The sequence below is a fragment of the Apostichopus japonicus genome, chromosome 1 (genome assembly GCF_037975245.1).
Source record: "Apostichopus japonicus isolate 1M-3 chromosome 1, ASM3797524v1, whole genome shotgun sequence".
NCBI classification, from domain to species: domain Eukaryota; kingdom Metazoa; phylum Echinodermata; class Holothuroidea; order Aspidochirotida; family Stichopodidae; genus Apostichopus; species Apostichopus japonicus.
Window position 1 is genome coordinate 4,470,265 of NC_092561.1, and position 20,401 is coordinate 4,490,665.

The 20,401-nt window shown below is 35.8% G+C and overlaps 1 protein-coding gene across 1 annotated transcript in view; it reads left to right on the forward strand.

Moving 5' to 3' along the window:
- The window catches only part of LOC139960227 (IgGFc-binding protein-like), a 45,941-nt gene extending 30,961 nt beyond the window's left edge, over window positions 1-14,980 (forward strand). Inside the window, exons 34-54 of the mRNA XM_071958455.1 lie at window positions 775-949; window positions 1,747-2,069; window positions 2,464-2,646; window positions 3,189-3,333; window positions 4,104-4,286; window positions 4,748-4,950; window positions 5,381-5,555; window positions 5,940-6,268; window positions 6,648-6,806; window positions 7,615-7,756; window positions 8,037-8,216; window positions 8,425-8,627; window positions 8,818-8,992; window positions 9,302-9,612; window positions 10,018-10,173; window positions 10,451-10,592; window positions 10,859-11,032; window positions 11,924-12,126; window positions 12,644-12,961; window positions 13,521-13,785; window positions 14,381-14,980. Coding sequence (XP_071814556.1) covers window positions 775-949; window positions 1,747-2,069; window positions 2,464-2,646; window positions 3,189-3,333; window positions 4,104-4,286; window positions 4,748-4,950; window positions 5,381-5,555; window positions 5,940-6,268; window positions 6,648-6,806; window positions 7,615-7,756; window positions 8,037-8,216; window positions 8,425-8,627; window positions 8,818-8,992; window positions 9,302-9,612; window positions 10,018-10,173; window positions 10,451-10,592; window positions 10,859-11,032; window positions 11,924-12,126; window positions 12,644-12,961; window positions 13,521-13,785; window positions 14,381-14,592 — 4,356 coding nt within the window. The 3' untranslated portion in view covers window positions 14,593-14,980. The remainder of the gene's footprint in view (window positions 1-774; window positions 950-1,746; window positions 2,070-2,463; window positions 2,647-3,188; window positions 3,334-4,103; window positions 4,287-4,747; window positions 4,951-5,380; window positions 5,556-5,939; window positions 6,269-6,647; window positions 6,807-7,614; window positions 7,757-8,036; window positions 8,217-8,424; window positions 8,628-8,817; window positions 8,993-9,301; window positions 9,613-10,017; window positions 10,174-10,450; window positions 10,593-10,858; window positions 11,033-11,923; window positions 12,127-12,643; window positions 12,962-13,520; window positions 13,786-14,380) is intronic.
- Window positions 14,981-20,401: the final 5,421 nt, after the last annotated feature.

Here is a 20,401-nt window from a genome sequence, read left to right on the forward strand (position 1 = left end):
AACACGTATTGAGACTCTAAATTATACACGTTAACTGGTTACAATATCAATCCGCTAGCCCTATATTATCATATTTTAAACACAATGAACAATAGACTATGAAATGGCATGTATATTGCATTTCAGAAAGTCTCACTAGTTAATGGCATAACCAAGAGGAGAGTAAACAACTAACGAAGCGTTGACCGGACACTGATTATCTACACATATGATAAATGAATATGATGGTGGTAGACAATGTCACATTTACTTTGAAGAGCAGCCGCTGCATACTCCAAGCTGTAATGTTGTAAGACCCATCTCAGACATTTTGTCGAGATAAGTCGAGATATTGTTGATTAAACGTAACTTTGCTTTGACTGGCATATCCTTCACTTATTTCAGCGAAGTGGATTCCAACATGAATGTTTTGTGATGTCACCAGGTTATATGTTTTGCAAAAGCCACGATAGGGCCATTGCTATCTTCACGATGATCTGGTACATCTGGAAAATTTCATTAGCTGTCGTCAAATCCCAAGTCTTTGTAGAATTATTTGAGAAGATTTCAGCTCAATTGCTATGAAGACATCATTCACTTTCCTATTGACAGATACATTCCAATGTTAAATACTATTTCACGATACAAATTGCTTTGGGGATGAAGTTGTGGTTTGAATATGGTCACTATTCTCCAGCAATATGAATAGTGAACCAGCTTTAGCCACCAGAAGATCCTTTAAATGGAATTCATATGATTAATAAATGTGTGAGTAAATTACTGTCTTTCATTTAGGTTGGAGATACGTGGATATCAGATACTTGTGATCAAAAATGTGTCTGCAAAGACACAGGTCGAGAATGCTCAGATTTTTCATGCGGGGAGCACGCCCTATGTGAAATCAAGGGCGGTGTGAAAAACTGCTACTGTCAAAATGGCTATACTGGAGATGGACAAACATGTACAGGGGGTAGGTGTTTAGATGTTGTAGATGTTTCTCTTTTCATTGTTCATTGAAAACTACCAAAGAGCAATAGGTCATTATATTAAATGTTAGGTACCTGTAACTTAACCATATATATTTCGAAGAAGAATTACTATTTTAATATACGTATTTATTACCATTTTTCAATTAATTGTTGGAATTATACTTCCGATCGCAATGAAGATACTACATCAATGTGTCATAGAGATGCATTGATTCATTATCATAATATTTGAGAGTGATTTCATCGTACGGCTTCTCATAGCGCTTATGTCATACGCACGAACTTAATATCTTGTTTTAATTATTTGCTGGTGTTTCTTGTTTGGGTCTGCAGTGGTTTAAGTAAATCTAGTATAGCTCTTAACATTACAGATTTACAAATTAGCATGAAACAGAAAAATGCATCCAATGAAAAGTTGATATTTTCAGACTGAATTAACGCAAAAAGGTTAAGCTATAAACTAACCTGATATTATATCATTCGATGCATATCGGTATAACGTCTTCCCTATAATATCAGTTACTCATCAAATCCAAAACTGTCTGTGAAGGTCTTTCAATATTTGTCAAGCCTACTTTCTACTATCAAACTGATGTTCACACCGTTTTAACGCAGTAGCAATCTACGGTACAAGTGTTATGGTAAAGGATGTTTTTATCATCGAGTAGAGTCAATATGTTCCTTTCTTGAAAGGCACGTTTGCTACAATATTCGATGCAATGATACAATTTCGTTTTTCGAGCTTAAAGATTAACATCCTAAGCTTGTTGTGTTACAGATGGTTGGGGTGGTGGAGGTAGTGGAGATCCGCACTTTCGTACATTTGACCAGAGAAAGTATGACTTCATGGGTACATGCGAATACACCCTTGTGCAACTCTGTGGTGTCGGAGAGGCTTTGCCATATTTCCAACTAATTGGCAACTTTAACAAACCAACACAAAGCCACACTGTGTCAGTAGTAGTGTCTATACGACTGGAATATCACGGTCATGTGTACGAGATTAGAGGACCTAAAGGAACATTGATAGATGACGAAACAGTTACAACTCCAGTAACTATTGAGGCGGTCACTATTTCATATGCAAACAAAGATAAATGGGTGAGTTTACATATATTAATCAAAAGCAAGTGCGTCTTTCTATTTCTTAGATTTGGTGTAACGCTATGGCGGTAAAATTTAGTCCATTCATTAAATCTGCAAACAATTTGACATATTATGACGTTTTTATGATGACATTGAAATGTAAGCTACAATAATCAATTAAAAAATTAACAGTAATTTTTAACTCGAATTTGTTGAAACGATACGGTAGTTGACAGCGGTAAGTTTGAATTGTATTGAGGATATTACCAATTGGGTAAACATGGCAACTATTTATCATAATACCAATATAGGAATACATTTTCATTTGATGATAAATTTATATAACCCCAATTGCTTCAAAGTACTCGTCTGTGCCTAACACATATAACTACCATTTTCCATTCATAAGACGCTGACCACCGACTTTGGAATGGTTGTAACTGCTTCTTTCAGTTACTGGGGAGGCTCTGGAACACCGTACGCGGCAACAAATGTTAACCTTCCTCCTGAGTTCAAAGGACGAACTTGTGGGTTACTAGGCACAGCTACGGGAAGTACTGGAGATGATTTCCAAATGCCCAACGGAGAACTGGTAAATATTAATTTTATTGTTATTAAAATAGACAAACACAATATATCTGACTTTAAGACAAAATAATGGTCCTGTCATTTATAAGGAAATTACCAAAATAACCAGTAAGAGCATGTATGTGGCGACACATATTCACTTGGTTCAGATTGCACAAATTGTTTATTGGACCTCCATCGGTGTGTCCTGTTTCAAAATTATAAACATTCTAACCTATACAGTGTCACAACCTTTCATACCGCTGACCTACATATATGTTGCCACTAAACGTATACACGCACAGAATAGTGTAACAGCGTTACACAAATCAAGGGAAGAGGGTAGCTAAACCAATAACGGGAATTATCGGTGATATAAGCCGGTAAGTATAATCAAGACGGTTCAGAGGCTAACTCACCTTTTCTTCAAGTTACTTACCCCTATAATATGTATAAAAGTCAGCGTCGGCAATAGTTTCAGTCAGTGTAAGGACTTGCAAATCTTCATTGGAGTGTTTGAAGATGTTAGCTAAACTTGGTTAAATAACATTTAACAAATTTCCACAGGCAGGGAGTGTTTCAGAATTTGCCAATAGTTGGCAGACGGGGGATCGAGAGTGTCAACCTCCGAAGGTAGAACATCCTTGTCCCGAGGGTACTGACGATTACATCTACGCGAAAGACAAGTGTTGGGTTATAGTTGACCCATTCGGTAGGTAATGTAAACGCCGAAAATAGGAGGTATATACAGTTGGCTCCAGTTGACTTGAACATATTGCATCGCAGTGTGCAAAATCCAAGCATACGAATCTCCAGAAGACATCAAAGTCGGGGAGGAGGAGGGTGGGGTGGGGGGGGGGGAGGGAGTTGCTAAACATTGGATACTCATATAAGTGTAAGTCTTCAATGTTTGTAGGTTGAATTGTAAAGCATTTACTCTAAAAGCTGTAGTTCCCAATCGTTTGAATTCCCTGCACCCCACCTCCATGCTGGGAATATTTTATCGGGTATGAAAAGTATAGAAATTACTATATATCGTCATACAAGTAACCATATTGACCAGAGGTAAAATGTCTCAAAGTCAGTTGAGAGGCCTTAACTTGATACCTGTACTGTGTCAGAGTGGATAAAGGTGGTGGCATTTAAAGCAATGAGGCTTATTAATTGGAGGCTCTGGGTTCGATCCCTGGCCGGGTCATAGTAAGGTGGATTTTTCATCCAAGTGCAATTTCGGTTTTCCCATCTGAAATGTTTTCAAAATTGAAAATAATCTTAAGTTTCTTATCACTCGACATAAATGTTGTAATCCATAAGCCCTTGCGGGGTTGTCCCACATTCGTGGTCGCTTAAACGTCGTAAAAGAAATAACTGACGGTAAACTTTGAACTTTATCTTTATCACAACTATTATATTCATTTGCAATTTTCTTTAGAATAGTTGGTAAACGACATTTTCATGTAAATTTTACGTTTCCACATTAAGGTCCTTTGGAAGACTGTAGAGACTTTACAAACCCAGAATCTTTCTTTGATGATTGCGTGTACGATGTTTGTCGTTCAAATTTGGAAACCACACATGTTTGTAGGAACATTGAGGCATACGTAGAACTGTGCAGGGCGCGTCGTGGAAATCCCGGAAAATGGTGGAATTACGTTCCTGAATGCGGTAAGTAGTCTCGTAGTTTCTTTATTCAAATACAAAATACCTGGAATTTATATTTATTGCGACGGGGAAATATATTATAACTATCTTAATTCCACCCAGTTAGAGTCACATTATTCAATTCAACACAATTCAGCACATTATCCGATTGGTCTATTTTCGTCAGAGAAACCACTTACATCATGAATTTTTAATAGTATTATTCTAACCAATATTATTCTTACGAGGCCTCGCATAATGTCGATCAGTAAGTTTAAAGTAGAAGTTCAATGCTTGACTTTCAATCATTTGCCAATATTTATTTCTTTTAAACGAGAGGGATGGGACTGCGAACCCGAGCTAACTCCCTCAATAGTGGATCCTCATAAGTGACCGGTCAGTGTGTTATTGCGATAGCCTTCTCATTGCGTATCAATGTTACATTGACCGTATATGCAGCGAATACATGAACTTGCATTTTTCAGAGGGGCCCTGTGACGAAGGTACTGTTTATAACGATTGCGGATCAGCGTGTCCCCCAACTTGTCAACACCCTGACGGAACACCGGACTGCCCCTTTGATTGTATAGAAGTTTGTGAGTGTCCAGAGGGCCAGATCTTAGATGGCGCTACCTGTGTATTTCCTTATAATTGTGGCTGTACACTTTCTAATAGTGTTTACATACCAGTGAGTATCTTACTTTGATGAAAAATATATATAGTTGATTACCACGAAACAGTCAAATTTATAGTCTGGGGTATGATTTATTTCTTGAATGTTTCCGCATTCGATATTACTTTACTCGTTTTAATTTTGATAACTTGCAAAGTTATTAGTCACACACCCACATAAGAATTCAGGCACTATATAGAAATTTGGTTAAGAACTCGCAACCATACTGTCAATCAATGGTGTTTGAATGGAATGTGTTTGCTGTAAACCATATTGGACAAATGTATTAGAAGTCTGTTTCATGTATTGTTTTGTAATTAAGTAATTCTAATAGGTCGCAAAAACGTCACTTCCTGTAAATTTGACATTACCATTCATTATATCAAAAGAACAAGGGAAATCAGTTCTCCATTTACCTGTCGAATGTTCAATATTTATTTATCAGCAAGGAGGAATATATACATATCCAGACTGTTCAATTCGATGTACGTGCTTCAACGGAGAGGAACAGTGTGTACCCCTTGGTTGTCGAACTAACGAGGTCTGTAAAATCATGGGAGGTATAAGAGGTTGTTACTGTGAAGAAGGAACTGCCTGGAACGGGAAGTATTGCTCTGACAGTGAGTATCGAACATGTTACACATGTATCTTACCTATTTCTTATGCGACGCTGCTACAATGTGGACTGCTGCTACAGTGTGGACAGCTGCTACAATGTGGATTGCTGTTATACCATTGATGAAACTAAGTCACTGATTATTGAATTGTTAGGCTGGTAATATTTTACCAGTGATGATCAGGTTTTGCAGTGTAATATATTTCAAATCAGTAATTCAAAATTTAGACAAATAGCCTATAATATTATTTGGGAGACAATTTTATGTCTTTAGAGTAGGTCGATTTAACACAATACAGGTTCTCCGAAACTTTTATATTACGCCTTAATGCAACTCTGTGAAATTGGGTTTATGTTGAAAGTAAACTGTGCCCATTGTTACACACAGAACCATGCAGCTGTTCCATTTGGGGCGATCCTCATTACCTGAGCTTTGATGGTGTCAAGTTTGATTTCCAAGGAGATTGCGAATATACTTTAGTGGAAGCATGCAATCAAGGATCTCTACCAAGCTTTATAGTTGTTGGAAACAATGACAAGAACAAGCCTTCAGATCCAGTGTCCTACCTAAGAGGAGTAAGACTAGAATATCAAGGCACTGATTATCAAATGCTTAGCAATGGCAACCTAGAAGTGAATGGTGTTATTAAGACTCTTCCGTTTAGCACCGGTGGTGATGATTATGTTACCGTCACATTTGTTCCACAGAACAAAATGGTAAGTCAAATTGATGTCACAATGAACGCGAGCTTCTTAATTTCTACAGAGACATGTAAAGTTTCCATTGTTTTTATTTTCCTTCAGAATGTTAACCTCAATGTATTTTCATTTTCCCAAAAAGGTGTAGCATACGTATTCTGTCAAACCAGAAACGATATTTTTTTGTGACTGTAGCTGATGTATCTTCCCTTTAATGGAGTGCAATTGATGTTTTCGTATCACTTGTGACATTTAAATATGTTAACGAAATAAATCAGTATTTTTTTACTTGATTTCCGTTTAGGTGAACAACAAACTCGTTTAAAGATAACATATACATATTGGCTGGTTTCATTATAATCATATCATATTAGAAGCTATGATATCTCTTTGACAGGTCATGTACACTCATTTTGGACTGGAAATGATTTATTCATTTGATCGTGGATCGGTAGACATTGACGTTAGTCCGGACTACTATGACAAATTATGTGGCATGTGCGGAACCTGCAACTTTGATAGCAGTGATGATTTCACACTGCCTTCACAAGAATTGGTAAGAAAAATGTTTTGTTTCATTTTAGGTATGCAGAAAATAGTCGCTCTGATTAATTGATATTTTGCTCTGTAATTTGACAACAATGAGATGCCACATTGCCAAAGTTAACTACCAGATTAGATTCGTCTAGTAACTGAGGATTCTTTTTTTTCACTAAATGAACAGTTTAGTTCGATCCTTTTTCATCTTTGTCCTTTCAAATGATGTATTTCTCAATCAACAAACCGGTAATAACCCTTCCGAAACTACTTTTTTAAAGTAAGTGAACTAAACAAGCAATAACGTATGCCAAAGAAATTCCAAAATGAAACTAATAAAATGTGCTGTTATACATGACTGTGTTTTGTAGAAAAGTTGCTCACACGTCACCGTTGTATATATTACTTTAATTAAAAGACTTTGAGCAGAAACAGGCTAATTTCACTTACTACGAATAAAAAAAACTTGGGTTTCATACAATCTGATAGACAGGACACATGATTTGTTTTTAAGAGTCTACGGTGACAGTGACGTGATGTTAGTAGCATTGAAGACAACTGTACGTCGACTCCAATATTGTCAATTGTCACAATCTACGGCAATGACAATTTCAGTTATTGTTCTCCTCACAATTATTAAACTTGTAATGAAATATAACAGCATTTCAGTAGTTTGACAGTTCTACTCGTAATTGCCGTTTATAAAATAACGTTTTCATTTGTAAGGAGCTGGTGATTGAATGTTACACATACATTTCTATTCTCGCTGTTTGACTTAGTGCAAGTTATTAAGTCGTTTACATAAAATATTTTTTGGGTCTATGAAGGCCAGTTCAGCAGCTGACTTCGGAAACGGTTGGGCTATAGAAACTCCTGGTTGTTCCCCCGATCCTGGTACAAACCCATGCGAACCTGGTTCCGATGAAGAAGTAGCTGCAGGAGATACTTGTGCTATTATAACAGCTGAAGGTAAGAGTATAATATCAAGAAATTTATCAGTGAAGTTGTTAACGTTATCTCCGATACACACCATAATGGGAATGAAAAACAGAAATCTGTTCTCAACAGAGAACCATGAGATCACTATATCCGGACGTATAGAGGTGACACATTGATCATCCAAGTACAAACCATGGTTGGGCGTGGATGAATCTGGACTTCGGGGGTTAATTTTGATTAATTTATGCATCGGCCCTATTGCTCCTTGTTACGCAATTGTTTGCCGGTAAATTTGTTTTCCTCCTATTAGGTCCATTTTCAACTTGCCGTGAAGTTGTTGATGCTACTCCTTACTTCGAGACATGTACTTATGACGTGTGCGTCACAGGAGACGTGGAGTCATTCTGTGCTGTAGTATCTCAATTTTCATCTGCTTGTATCAAGGCTGGTTTAGATCCAGGAAAATGGTGGGAGCTGGTTACTGGATGTGGTACGTAACTAAATTAAGTGCAGCATACAACAATGTGAATTAAAACCTTAGTTATATAACCAATATTTCTTCTAAAGAAACTTTGAAATTAAGCTTAGCGTTACCTGAAGGTTATAGATCATTATTTTCACACTCTAGACTTTTCACTCGATCTCTTTTTATTAATTTTACATCATTACTGAGTCTACACAGTTTATTTTCTGCCAAGATCCTCCATGCCCTGATGGTATGGTGTACACCACTGATGGATCCGGTTGTCCCGAAAGTTGTGCAGGACAAGACTCCCCAAGCACTTGTAACATCACCGGCATCGAAGCCTGTAAATGCCCTGAGGGCAAAATACTTGACGGCCAAAAATGCGTTTATCCGAGAGAATGTGGCTGCAATACCCCTGAAGGCACTTACATTTCGGTAATTATATATTGTTATAAAAAAAAACTCAGTAAAATAAATATACTTATAATTTTACTTCTTCAATATTCACTATTGTATCACAATGTATATATATATATATATATATATATATATATATATATATATATATATAAATATATATGTATATATATATAGTAGATGGTATTTTGTTTTACTCTATCCTCAGCCTGGTTCTGTATACATGAGTGAAGACTGTTCGGAAAGATGCACTTGTACTATGGGAACGTTACAATGTACAGGTTACCAATGTCACACTGAGGCTACATGTGATATTAAATTTGGTGTTAGGAAGTGTTACTGTTCCATTGGGTATGTGGGAAATGGAGAGCAGTGTGCTTTGGGTAAGTTATAACTGTCACATGAATGTCTGACTATATATAGATTCACAACATATTATCGTTTTTGGTTTAACAAGTTCTCCACAAATCAGAGGTCAGAAGGTGAAACAATCACTTGAGCTTGTTTCACATTGTGATCTTCATTTAAATCATAAAATATATGTCAACTAAACATTTTAAAATAGCGTAATGTTCAATGTGTCTTCTCAGTGGGAGAATAAAGTTTCAATAGATCTCTATACGTTTTAATGACCACTATCACAAACCTCTTACATCAAAAATGCTAAATTGTTGTCTTCATTTGTTTTGTAGCTGATTGCGAGTGCTTTGTTTGGACAGATTTCCACGTCCTTACTTTCGACGATGTAAGCTATGACCACTACCTTGGTTGCTCTTACAGCCTAGTGACCAACCCAGACACTATTGGGACCCTTCCAGCGTTCCAACTGACAGGCGTGTTTAGTGAAACCGCTCCTCTCATACTGGAAGCCCTGAGTCTTTACGCCTATGGGTTTGAATATGTCATAACCATTGATGGTGTATTAACAGTAAATGGTGCAGTCAAACCTGGTTTGTTTGATGATGACCACGTATCTGTGAATTACTTAATTGAGGATAGCTGGGTGAGTTATGCTACACACCGTGAATACTGTAATACTTAATGTACAGAGGACTTAGATGCCATTCGACAAGACACAATATTGAGAATAACTACTGGACTATATGAAGTTAGCTTTAACATTAAAAGAAATATTCGTTTCATAGTTGTAACCTCGGTAACCTTTAGATAGATAAGGCAATAATTAAAACTTGCAAAGAAGATATCATCGATGTACACATGTTCAATTGTACTTACAGCTTAGAAAATAAACCTAACGTAGTAAATAACTTGTAATCAAATCATGAAGCCTTATATTATAAAGTCAAGTGGCACGGGATTTAATGAGTGTTTTCTTATGTGACGACGTGTTATAAATTGGTTTAACTAATTTTCTGTGTCAATAAAAGGCGGAAATATTTCTTTGCAGATGCTAATGACAGACTTTGGATTATCGGTACATTACAGTCAAGGAGGCGTTACTTCCATTAAAGTGACCACGGAGTGGCGAAACATATTAGTTGGTATGTGTGGAACATGCAACAACAATGCTGAAGATGAGATGACTCTACCAGATGGTAGCCAGGTAGGTTTACATATCTTCCTAAAAACCATATATGATTTAAAAAGAACATATATAACTGAGAATACTTTAAAAATACAAAGTAATCCGAAATAACTATTATCTTATTTATTTGGGTCGTATCTGAATACTTCCTTCCAACGATTTGAAAAAAATAACCCTCATCCTCTGCTGTTTATGAACAATCACATCATTTTTTATATTGATGTTAAGAGAACACATTTCATGTAAAATATATAAATGTAAAAAAAAAATATTCAAATTTCCCCATTCCTTCCAGACTACTGACTTGAATGTCTTTGCTACCAGCTGGCTTGCAGCTGCCTGTGATGCATCTGAATCTGACCACAACCCATGCGTTACGGGATCGACGCAGGAGATTAATGCAAAAGACCACTGTTATTACCTCACTGACCCTCATGGTATGTTGCATTTACCTTCAATAGATCCGACTTACTTTTATGTCCACATTCGACAGACAACTGTTTGTTATAATGTTTTTTATTTATGTATTTACTTTACTCCTTCCTCACCTTTCTCTGCGGAAACTATGCACTTTTGCAAGTAATCATATCTTAATAAAACTATATTTGCAAACGAACTAAGTAACATTTCATGGCTCTAAGATTATTTTGTTTTATCTTCTGCATGACCTTAAAGGTAGTACACTTCATAATTCTTAATCCAGGTGCGTTTGCTGGTTGTCATGACTACATTAGTGCTGATACGCAATACAAGACGTGTGTTCAAGACTATTGTCGCGATCCAGAGTACATATGTGATAACTTTGCATCCTATGCTGACCAATGCAGAGCCGCCGGAGGTTCCCTTGGAAACTGGAGGGATTCTATTTCTGAATGCGGTTTGTCTCTAAATTAAAGTTTGTTCTTATAGGTAGTAAAAATAGGGCCATAGACGAGTCTAGCAAATCCGATTCCAAGTCCAGTCAATAAGTCCGAGTATGACACTATCTGAATCAAATCGGGTTTGGGAAATGACGTGGTTGCTATAGAAAACCCTCACTCAGATACTAATAATATTATTTATGGGCATGTAAAGTTATCCAGCTACTTTACTTTATTCCAAAGAATGTGATGAAGAACATACAGCAACAAGCAATAAATATTGATTTAATACAAAAATAAATTCAATATTGCAGTGAAGAGTGTATGAAAACATTAAATGGCACCTGTAATACGGTTTACATCCGAACATAAAATGACTCACCTGTAATACACCTCACACCCGAACATTGAATGACTCACCTGTAATACGCCTCACATCCGAACATTCAATGACTCACCTAAACTACGCTTAACATCCGACATTGTATGACTCACATGGACTACGCCTCACATCCTAGTTCACGTTATCCCGAGTCCAAGGCAAGTCATGCGTTATGGTAGTGGAGCATTTTTACTGGAGACACGTATTGATGGCTAATTAGACTATAATTCTTCGTGGCTAGCTGCATTTTGGAGTTTGCATGAAATCATCGTTCCTTTGGATACACCTTTAAAGTGTAGATATGAATTATGCTTTGCTTATTATAAAGGAATTTCTTTATGACTTCAGTGACAATGTACACTTTGTACTGGTAAAGTGTTCTTCAACAAATAAACTGTATGCACATTCGGTGATCTTGAGTTATGATGTGTAGTATTTTAATTTCACTGTTCATGTTTCGTGCAATACATGCCATATAGAATTGGTACATGTCTGATGAAGTCACTTATATCTTGTCTGTATTCAGCTTCTCTCTGTCCTAAGAACAATCCCTACGCATCTTGTGGCTCCGGATGTTCAGAAACCTGCAACCATCCTAATGGTATAGACGATTGCCTTCACAACTGCATCGAAACTTGTCCTTGTTGGTATGGTACTCTCATTGAAGATAGCGACTGCGTCAAGCCAACAAGTTGTGACTGTTACCTAGAAGGGGTCGGCGTATTAGAGGTAAGCTTGTATGTGAAGAGAGCGAATATTTTCAAACAATTAGTAGCAATTTACAATTAGTAACAAAGTAAGAGCAAACCACGCTTTAAATTTCCCTCAGAAAGGAATTTCTTATTAAAAAGTTAAATACACCAAGTCAAGTTATTTTCAAGATTTAATCCTTCAACTATTGTGCACAGGGTAGATCAAGGAGAGAGAGGGGGGTGGGGGTGGCTATCAAATATTAATATCATCAATTCGTTATCTTGGTGCATCAATCCTAGCTTGAACAGTGTTTCTTGATCGATAAATAAATATAATTTTGCGAGATCTCACCATATTCCAAAGCCTTTCGCCGCTGTACAAGTGTAGAGAGGATCAATTGCGTTGGGTCTTGCTTGCATTGAAATAGGGTCTTAGCATTGACGTGTATCTTCTTTGCCTTTGTGTGGTCTTCTGTTCAGTATTCTCTAACGTTGATAAATTATAGACAGAGATATATTAAGATCTACCAAACAACAATTTTATTATTTACCAGGTCGGTGTGATCTACGGAAGTGACGACTGTACAGCGAGCAAGAAGTGCATTGATAGAACGATTGTGTATGACGACACTGCGGGATGCGATGTGAATGCTTTCTGTGGTGACCAAGGTGGAGTACATGGCTGTCACTGTAACCCAGGATTTACCGGAGACGGAGAAACGTGCCAAGAGATACCAAAACCGCGAGATTGCAAAGACCATCTTAATGACGGAAGTACTGATAGTGGAGTATATACCATTTATCCAATTGGTTATCCTGAAGAATCGATCGATGTTTATTGCGATATGACAACTGACGGTGGTGGTTGGACGGTAAGTAAAATGTAAACACCTCGTAACAGACCCATGCAGAAGTCTTACAGTACCATGGTAAAAGACCACACAGAAGCCTAACCATGGTAAAAGATCATACAGAAGCCTCACCAGGGTAAAAGACCAAACAGAAGCCTTAACATGGTAAAAGATCTTGCAGAGCCATTACTATGTGACAAGTCTTTGCTTATTTGGCTCTTCTTATAAAAGGGTTACTTGGGTAAAAAGAAAATCCCTAAAATATGTCTTTATGGGAGTGACAAATGATTTCTTTGATTATTTTGCACATAATTTTCATAGAAGAATATTTTTTTGGGGAAAAAGTACATTCTTTTTACTGTCTTAATCTGCACTATCAGTCATTGACGTGATGAATAATATTAATTGGGGAATACTACTCTCTTCGTCGCCTTTAAAAACAATTCGGTTGCTCTGAAGTTGCCAATATAAATAAATCACTAACGTCAGTACCACATCTTGTCCATGACTGTTAAAAAGGAATTGTACCTTCTTCTCGGGACAACAGTTAATGTAGTTTGCTTTGCTCTGTTTTATACAGTTACTCCAGAAAAGGTTTGACTTTTCTGTGGATTTCAATCGCAATTGGGAAGAGTACAAACATGGATTTGGAGATCTATCTGGAGAATTCTGGTTGGGAAATGAAGCCATCCATTTTCTAACCACGCAACGAAAATATACTATGAGAGTTGACGCTATGTTTGATCCCTCGCAGCCGAATACATTCGTGTATCAGACATTCACCGTAGAAGATGAAAACAATGGCTATACATTACACATCGATGACTACTCTGGATCGATACCTCGTGAGATTTCTTTTACATAAGATATATTACTTGCACATATTTACTTCACTATTCATTAAAACCTTTTTGTTGTGAATTGACGTTTCTATTGATGAAGATGCCACATTGCAATCGCACTAAGATGTTTTCCACCGCCTATCTTCGTCTACAGAGAAGTAGTTCGATAGAATATATTCAACTAAACGTTAAATTTGTACCAATGCAATCTATGTTCTTGATGGTCAGTCAGATCCACTGCAGAGTTGTATGTATATTTTCCCCCTTAGTTTAATGGCCTCTGCGAAATCATTAAGGGACAAACAATAACTTACTTGAATTAAATGTATATGTGTGTGTTTGTTCTTGAGTCTGCTTTCTTGTGTGGGGATGTCCTTATGGGTATTTATTTTAGTTATTTCAGTTCTATTTTGAAGAGAATATCTATAGGTCTGCGCTACTGGTGTTCATGACACCAGTTACACCGATGTATGATTATCTGGCTATTCGTTTAAAGAGATAGTTAACTAACTGACGTCTTTGGTTGTACATTAAATCACTAAGAGGTAGTTTAACCAAACATCACAATAACGCAGATATTTTTCCCCCTACTTTCCAGCCGATGGTATGGAGCCCCATAACCTGAAGAAGTTCTCTACTTATGATCGAGATTCCGATGACTTTCCGGAACAAAATTGTGCGGAAGAAGCACTCGGTGGATGGTGGTATGCCAACTGCTACTACGCAAACTTAAATGGAGACGATGGTAGTTTCATATGGCTCATTTACAAACTATCCTCCTCTCAAATGATGATTAGATCTAATGCATGAAAAAAATCAGTTTTTCCCTTCGTAAAGATAGTTACCGTATATCATATATAGTTAAGTTACGGCATAGATAGTAAGTATACAGTTAGCTACTTTTGGTGCTGGAAATTTAATTGCAATTTAAAATGATGTATTAGAATAATAACCATACTTATTACTATAATAAACATGTTAGGAAGTTCCGATGACTTTTACGTGACAGCTCGTTCATCATTTACCGTGTTGTTACAGTGTTTTTTTTAAGCTTTCATTCATTAACGTTTATTAGGAATATCGGGAGCAGTTAAGCTTCTTGTGTGGTAATATTCAGATTGATGTATCTGCTGTAACTTTATAAATGTTACTGGGTAGTATAGGAATACAAATGAAATAAAAGGGAAGTATCCATGAATTATTGTTATTTCTCATTCTTTAAAGTAATATCGAGGTTTTATTGTAATTCCTAAATTCTGAAACGTTATTGGTCAGGAAATGACAATATCCATTTATTTTTTCTCACGCATTTTAAACCGCGATCATCCTTAAACTGCCGAGAACATGAGAGTCCAGCGAAACAATTATTAAGTAAAAATAAAATAAATAAATATCAATTTACAGGTCATACATACTTACATAAGAGCCATGAACATTCATTGGATGAAATAATTACATAAGATTCAGGTAGCATTGCACATTTCATCCTTGTATTTATGATCAAATCATTTGTTTTAACATAACTTTATTATAGTACTTGTTTGAATATTCATCATTTTAGATTTTTAAGAAAGAAGCTATCAAATTAATTCATTCATCACGATAACTGAAAGATGACCTACGAAACATATCCATAGCAGTTCCATTGTCTGTTGCATTCACTTCAGCATGCTCTTTATATTTCAGATATAGCTGTGCCAAGCGGCGCCTATTTTACATGACACTTTTACGAGATCTATTTTTTCTTTACCTTTTTTTACCTGACCAAATACTTATGCCATATTTTTGGATGAATGGATCATTTTGACAGAGATTACCAACTTTATCATCTGAAATTTTGCTAAGCACTTCAGAAGTAAAGTTGGGGTGTTTTTTCCAGATTCATTTAACAATTTAGCAGGAAGGTAACTGGAAATAACCTTGTACTGTGAATTACACTTTGTTTTATATTTGGTAAAATACTGCTTAGCAAAATATCCCTTGCAATTGCTGCAAATGACTAATATATGGACGCCCTGATTTCTCTCCCTTTCAGTCTCTGTTTGATATTTAGGAAGGTGCCCTGCTTACAATAGGAAGAAAATGTTAATGTTTGTTCTTTTTCCCAAGCTTTAAGGTATCTTGTGCATCACTGATTTTCTTATAGACTTGCATAATATGTCTCTTTAATCGACCCTGACAAAACCCCTTGGAACAAAATGGGCAATAGCGTTTTGGCCTTACATGCTTTGATAGTGATTTTTTGGATGTAGATGGCTGGCAATCTGTAATGCAAAAAAAAAAAGGGAATAACTACATTTTAAGAAAATGAACCTAGAAGGCAAGTGTTTGGTAAACTACACTTTTTAGAAACTTATTACTGAACCAAATTCATTACATATCATATTTAGGAAACACAACTCTTGAATTACCAGCTATGGAGGTTTCTTAACTACGTGACAGGTATGTCATCATATATTGTCTCTGCCATTTTGAAAATTTTAAAACAGTAAACTATCTTGACATAAGACAATAGATAAAAGCAGTGCACAGATGACTAGAACCATGGAGCTATAACGAGAGAGCTCCATGCTAGAACTAAAAAACGCCTGTTTTCAATATTTATCCTTTTCTAACCATCCTTCAATGTTTGAAGGTCAGTGCAATTACTTATTAAGTACTTCTTTTCCACACGTAAAATACATGCACAATCTTTTCCATATAAAAGAAACATTTTTTTCCCAACATAATACAATAACACTGTTCTTTCCACACATAATAGAAAGGCACCATTCTTTCCACAGTCCACACAAAATACAAAAGCACTGTTCTTTCTACATATGTAATATAAAAGCAACATTCCTTCCACACATAATACAAATCACTGTTCTTTCCACACATATATACCAGCAATGTAATCAAAAGGCATTCTCATCAAATTCTCTTCAATACAAAGAGGTATCCCCAGGAAACATTTTTCCACTTAGAATATGAAATTAACAGTATCAGCCTGTATGCCTTGCTCACCATACAAGACATATCAATGCATAAAACCTATACTTAAACAGGTTGAAGAGGTTTGGGGACAGTGAATCGGATAATTTTAGAACTTAAGTTTGGTTCCCACTAACTACTTAATGTTAACTGATTTCATAGAGAAAAAAACCTAATATGATATAATTGTGTGTTGTAATCCTTTGACCTATTAATGACTACCCTGATGGTTCAAAGCTTGAAGAATACCATCTTGTCAATGCGCACACTACTTAATTTAACACTTTGATTTCGACTGGTTCTTTTAAGGTCTTGATTTAACAATATAACATAAAATCAGATCAGAAGCTGAAAGGAGATAAACCCCTATCATCAACAGAGCCTCATGTCTGTATATCATAGTTTAAGCCAACTTAAATAGTTTTAAAAACACAAAGAACATTTGCGCAAGTCTGAAATATGGAACTTTATGATGAGAAGCATGAAACACTTTACTGGATGCATAAGTGACTGAGACTTATTTTAAACATATTTGTATAAACATAATATGTATGTACTAGAGATTTTGGCTGGATTCACTCAAACAGATAATTCCAAAGCACTTTAATTGCACAAGCGGCTAATTTAGGACCCCGCAACAGCATATGTAGAAGAATATAAATATTAAAATCACATGTCAACAAACATCCATCTACTATGTTGGTATGCTTTGTCAACAGCAGTGTTGATCAGTTTGCTATTTTAATCACAGGGCAGCCTGTTTGCGCTAAGTGTGAAGCTTTTCCTAGTTGACTGTTTGCACCGCAAATTTAACATGATAATAGGGATCATGTGAGTTTTTGTAGGGTGCTCCGAGGAAAACTGCTAATGGAGATGTACACATAATGTCAGCTCATATCACACTGTGGAATGAAAACAAACGGCCATAAATTTGCCACAAATTTCATGCTGTGAGTATGACCACAATAAACTCAGTATTGTGGCATGTAGTTAACATGATATATTTAAGAAAAGCTATGTTGTTCACTAAATTGTTGATGCATAATAAACAACTAAGATTTTTCATCTAAATATTTGCAAACTGTTTCATACAATTGCTTTAAATGAGGGTAGCGTGTTGAAAAAGCTGTTAAAAACGTGTGAAACTGTATCATATTTCCTTTTGTTATATCATATATTGTGTCCCTTGTATAAGGCCAATTGATAGGACTTATTGGATGTAAGCTACTCATTTCAAATGGAGGGAGAGCCATCATTACTTAGTTGATGTCACCAACTTTAGGGAAAATTACAAACAAATTATAATACTTAGTCTATCAATATTTAAAACTTGTGGTGCTACAAAAGTAAACGCATGAGGCAGCTTTTAATAGACATGCAAGTAGGGGGAATATGAATAGCTGATTTGTAATGAACTTCTAGTATCCTCCTCCAATCCTAATGATTTGTGCCACTATCTTACCTTTAGGAGCCATGTAAATGTTACATCACTTAATATTCCAGAATTTGGCCTTTTTGTTGGTTTCTGTGATAAATACATAGTAAATTAAGGGATGATAATACTCTTATCTAGTTCAGATATTGCTATAAAGCAGGATGGTATCGTACCAGCTGGTCAAAACAGAGAGAAAAAGACCAACTGTCAATATTGCAGAAGTACTAGCCACATTCATTGCAAACATAAGAACTGCAAAACACTGAGACAAGGGCTAGGTTGACAATCCTAACAATTTTTAATGTTTACCCTTAGAGGTACTACACCTTCAACTAACTGATGAACTTCTCAGTAGCACAAACACAGTCTCTCCCAAAACTTACATCTGTCATATGCCTTCTTTTGCAGAACAGAAGGCTTAGGACTCTCATAATGCACCCAACTGAGCCAAATCTGACATTGATGTAATATACTTTAAGAATAGTAGTAATGTCTTTTAAAGTCGCCAGCCTTTTGGTAAACAACAGCAGCCAGCAAATGCAGAATAATATACCCCAGCTAGTTCTGAAGCCAGTCCAGTTCACACAGTTGGTGCCTCCACAAATGTAAATTTAAAACCCATTAATGTAGGTACTAATACAAATTGCAATAATAATTATCACAATACTTAGTGAATTAATGTACAACAGAGAACTACATGTCTTAAAGAAAGTGTAATGTAGAATGTTTCAAAAAACTTTTTTCTCCATGTCTACTCCATAGTCAAAGCGGTAGTTTACAATCTGATTGTATGTCTTTGGTTGTGAACAGGCAGAGATGTGGTCTTCTTCTAATGATAACCACCTTCATTGCACAATTGGCTTCCTTGGGATGATAAACATCATTAACCTTTCTCCCATATCCAACATGCTTAGTTGCATCGATGCTGATGAAAAGAATCAAATACTTATACTTCAGACCTTGTCGCAACAACACTAAAATCAGCCAGGGCATTTGACACTTTAGCCACAAGCCAGAAGTCACTGGTTGAAAACATGTATTGTAGTTTTTCCAATCAGGGGTTGAGGTTTCAAGGCCTGTCACTAGCTACACTGTAGTGCCATTTTATATTGCATGTGCTTTATTCACCACCTGCACTGATTATAGACTTGCTAAAAGGCCCTTAAATGTAGTAAGTTACATAATGGTGACAACTTGAATAGGCTAAAACTATGGGACCTAGCGTTAGTATTGCGAAACCACCATAGGCTAGGCCTAGCCTAGCACAATATCTGCAGTGTTAGCCTTAGGATAGGGATACTTAGAACTAACTTACATAATCATCCTTCCTGCTTAGCCTTAGTATAAGTTGAAAATTTTTGATATTATACCTTCAGATGCTCCACCGGCGACAAATCTTAATATATTAGTAAGGCATAATTTATCCCATATAGGTTTTAATTTATCCCATATAGTAAAAGTATATATATGAATAAATATATATATATGATATGAATATATATATATATGATATGAATATATGTATGATATGAATATATATATGATATGAATATATATATATATATATATATATATATATATATATATATATATATATATATACATATAACCTACAAATCACTCACGGTGTTTTAACATATCATTTTTCCAAATAATTTAACATACAAAGTCACACTCTCGTGTTCATATAGTGATATAACCACCTCTCATTAGCTCTCTTCAAAAGAGCCAACAGCAACATGAAATAACAACAACAAAAAAGATTACCACAATCATTCCTTGAAACTGACAAAGGCAGTAACATTTGTTTTGCTTTTTTCGAAATCTGGTGACACATATAATTTAACGACGTTAAGTGTTTCAGTGTCTTAGAATGAACATTAATACCATAGTAATATATTCCTCAGGATACACTGTTAAAAATTTCTGTAAATTTACAGTTAATTCCTGTCGATTTTTACAGAAAAAGCCGGTTTTCTATATTTACATGTAAACGTCTGTTATTTTAACAGACGTTTTCTGTACAGCAAGTGGTTTACACAAAATTGTAGTATTTTTCCTTCCAAAGAAAATTTACAGGAAAATCCTGTAAAATTTTCCAGAATATGTCAGTTTTTAATATTTACATGTAAAATCTGTGATTTTTACAGACGTTTTATGTTACAGCAAGTGGTTTACAAAAAATTGTAGTATTTTTTCCTCCAATGAAAA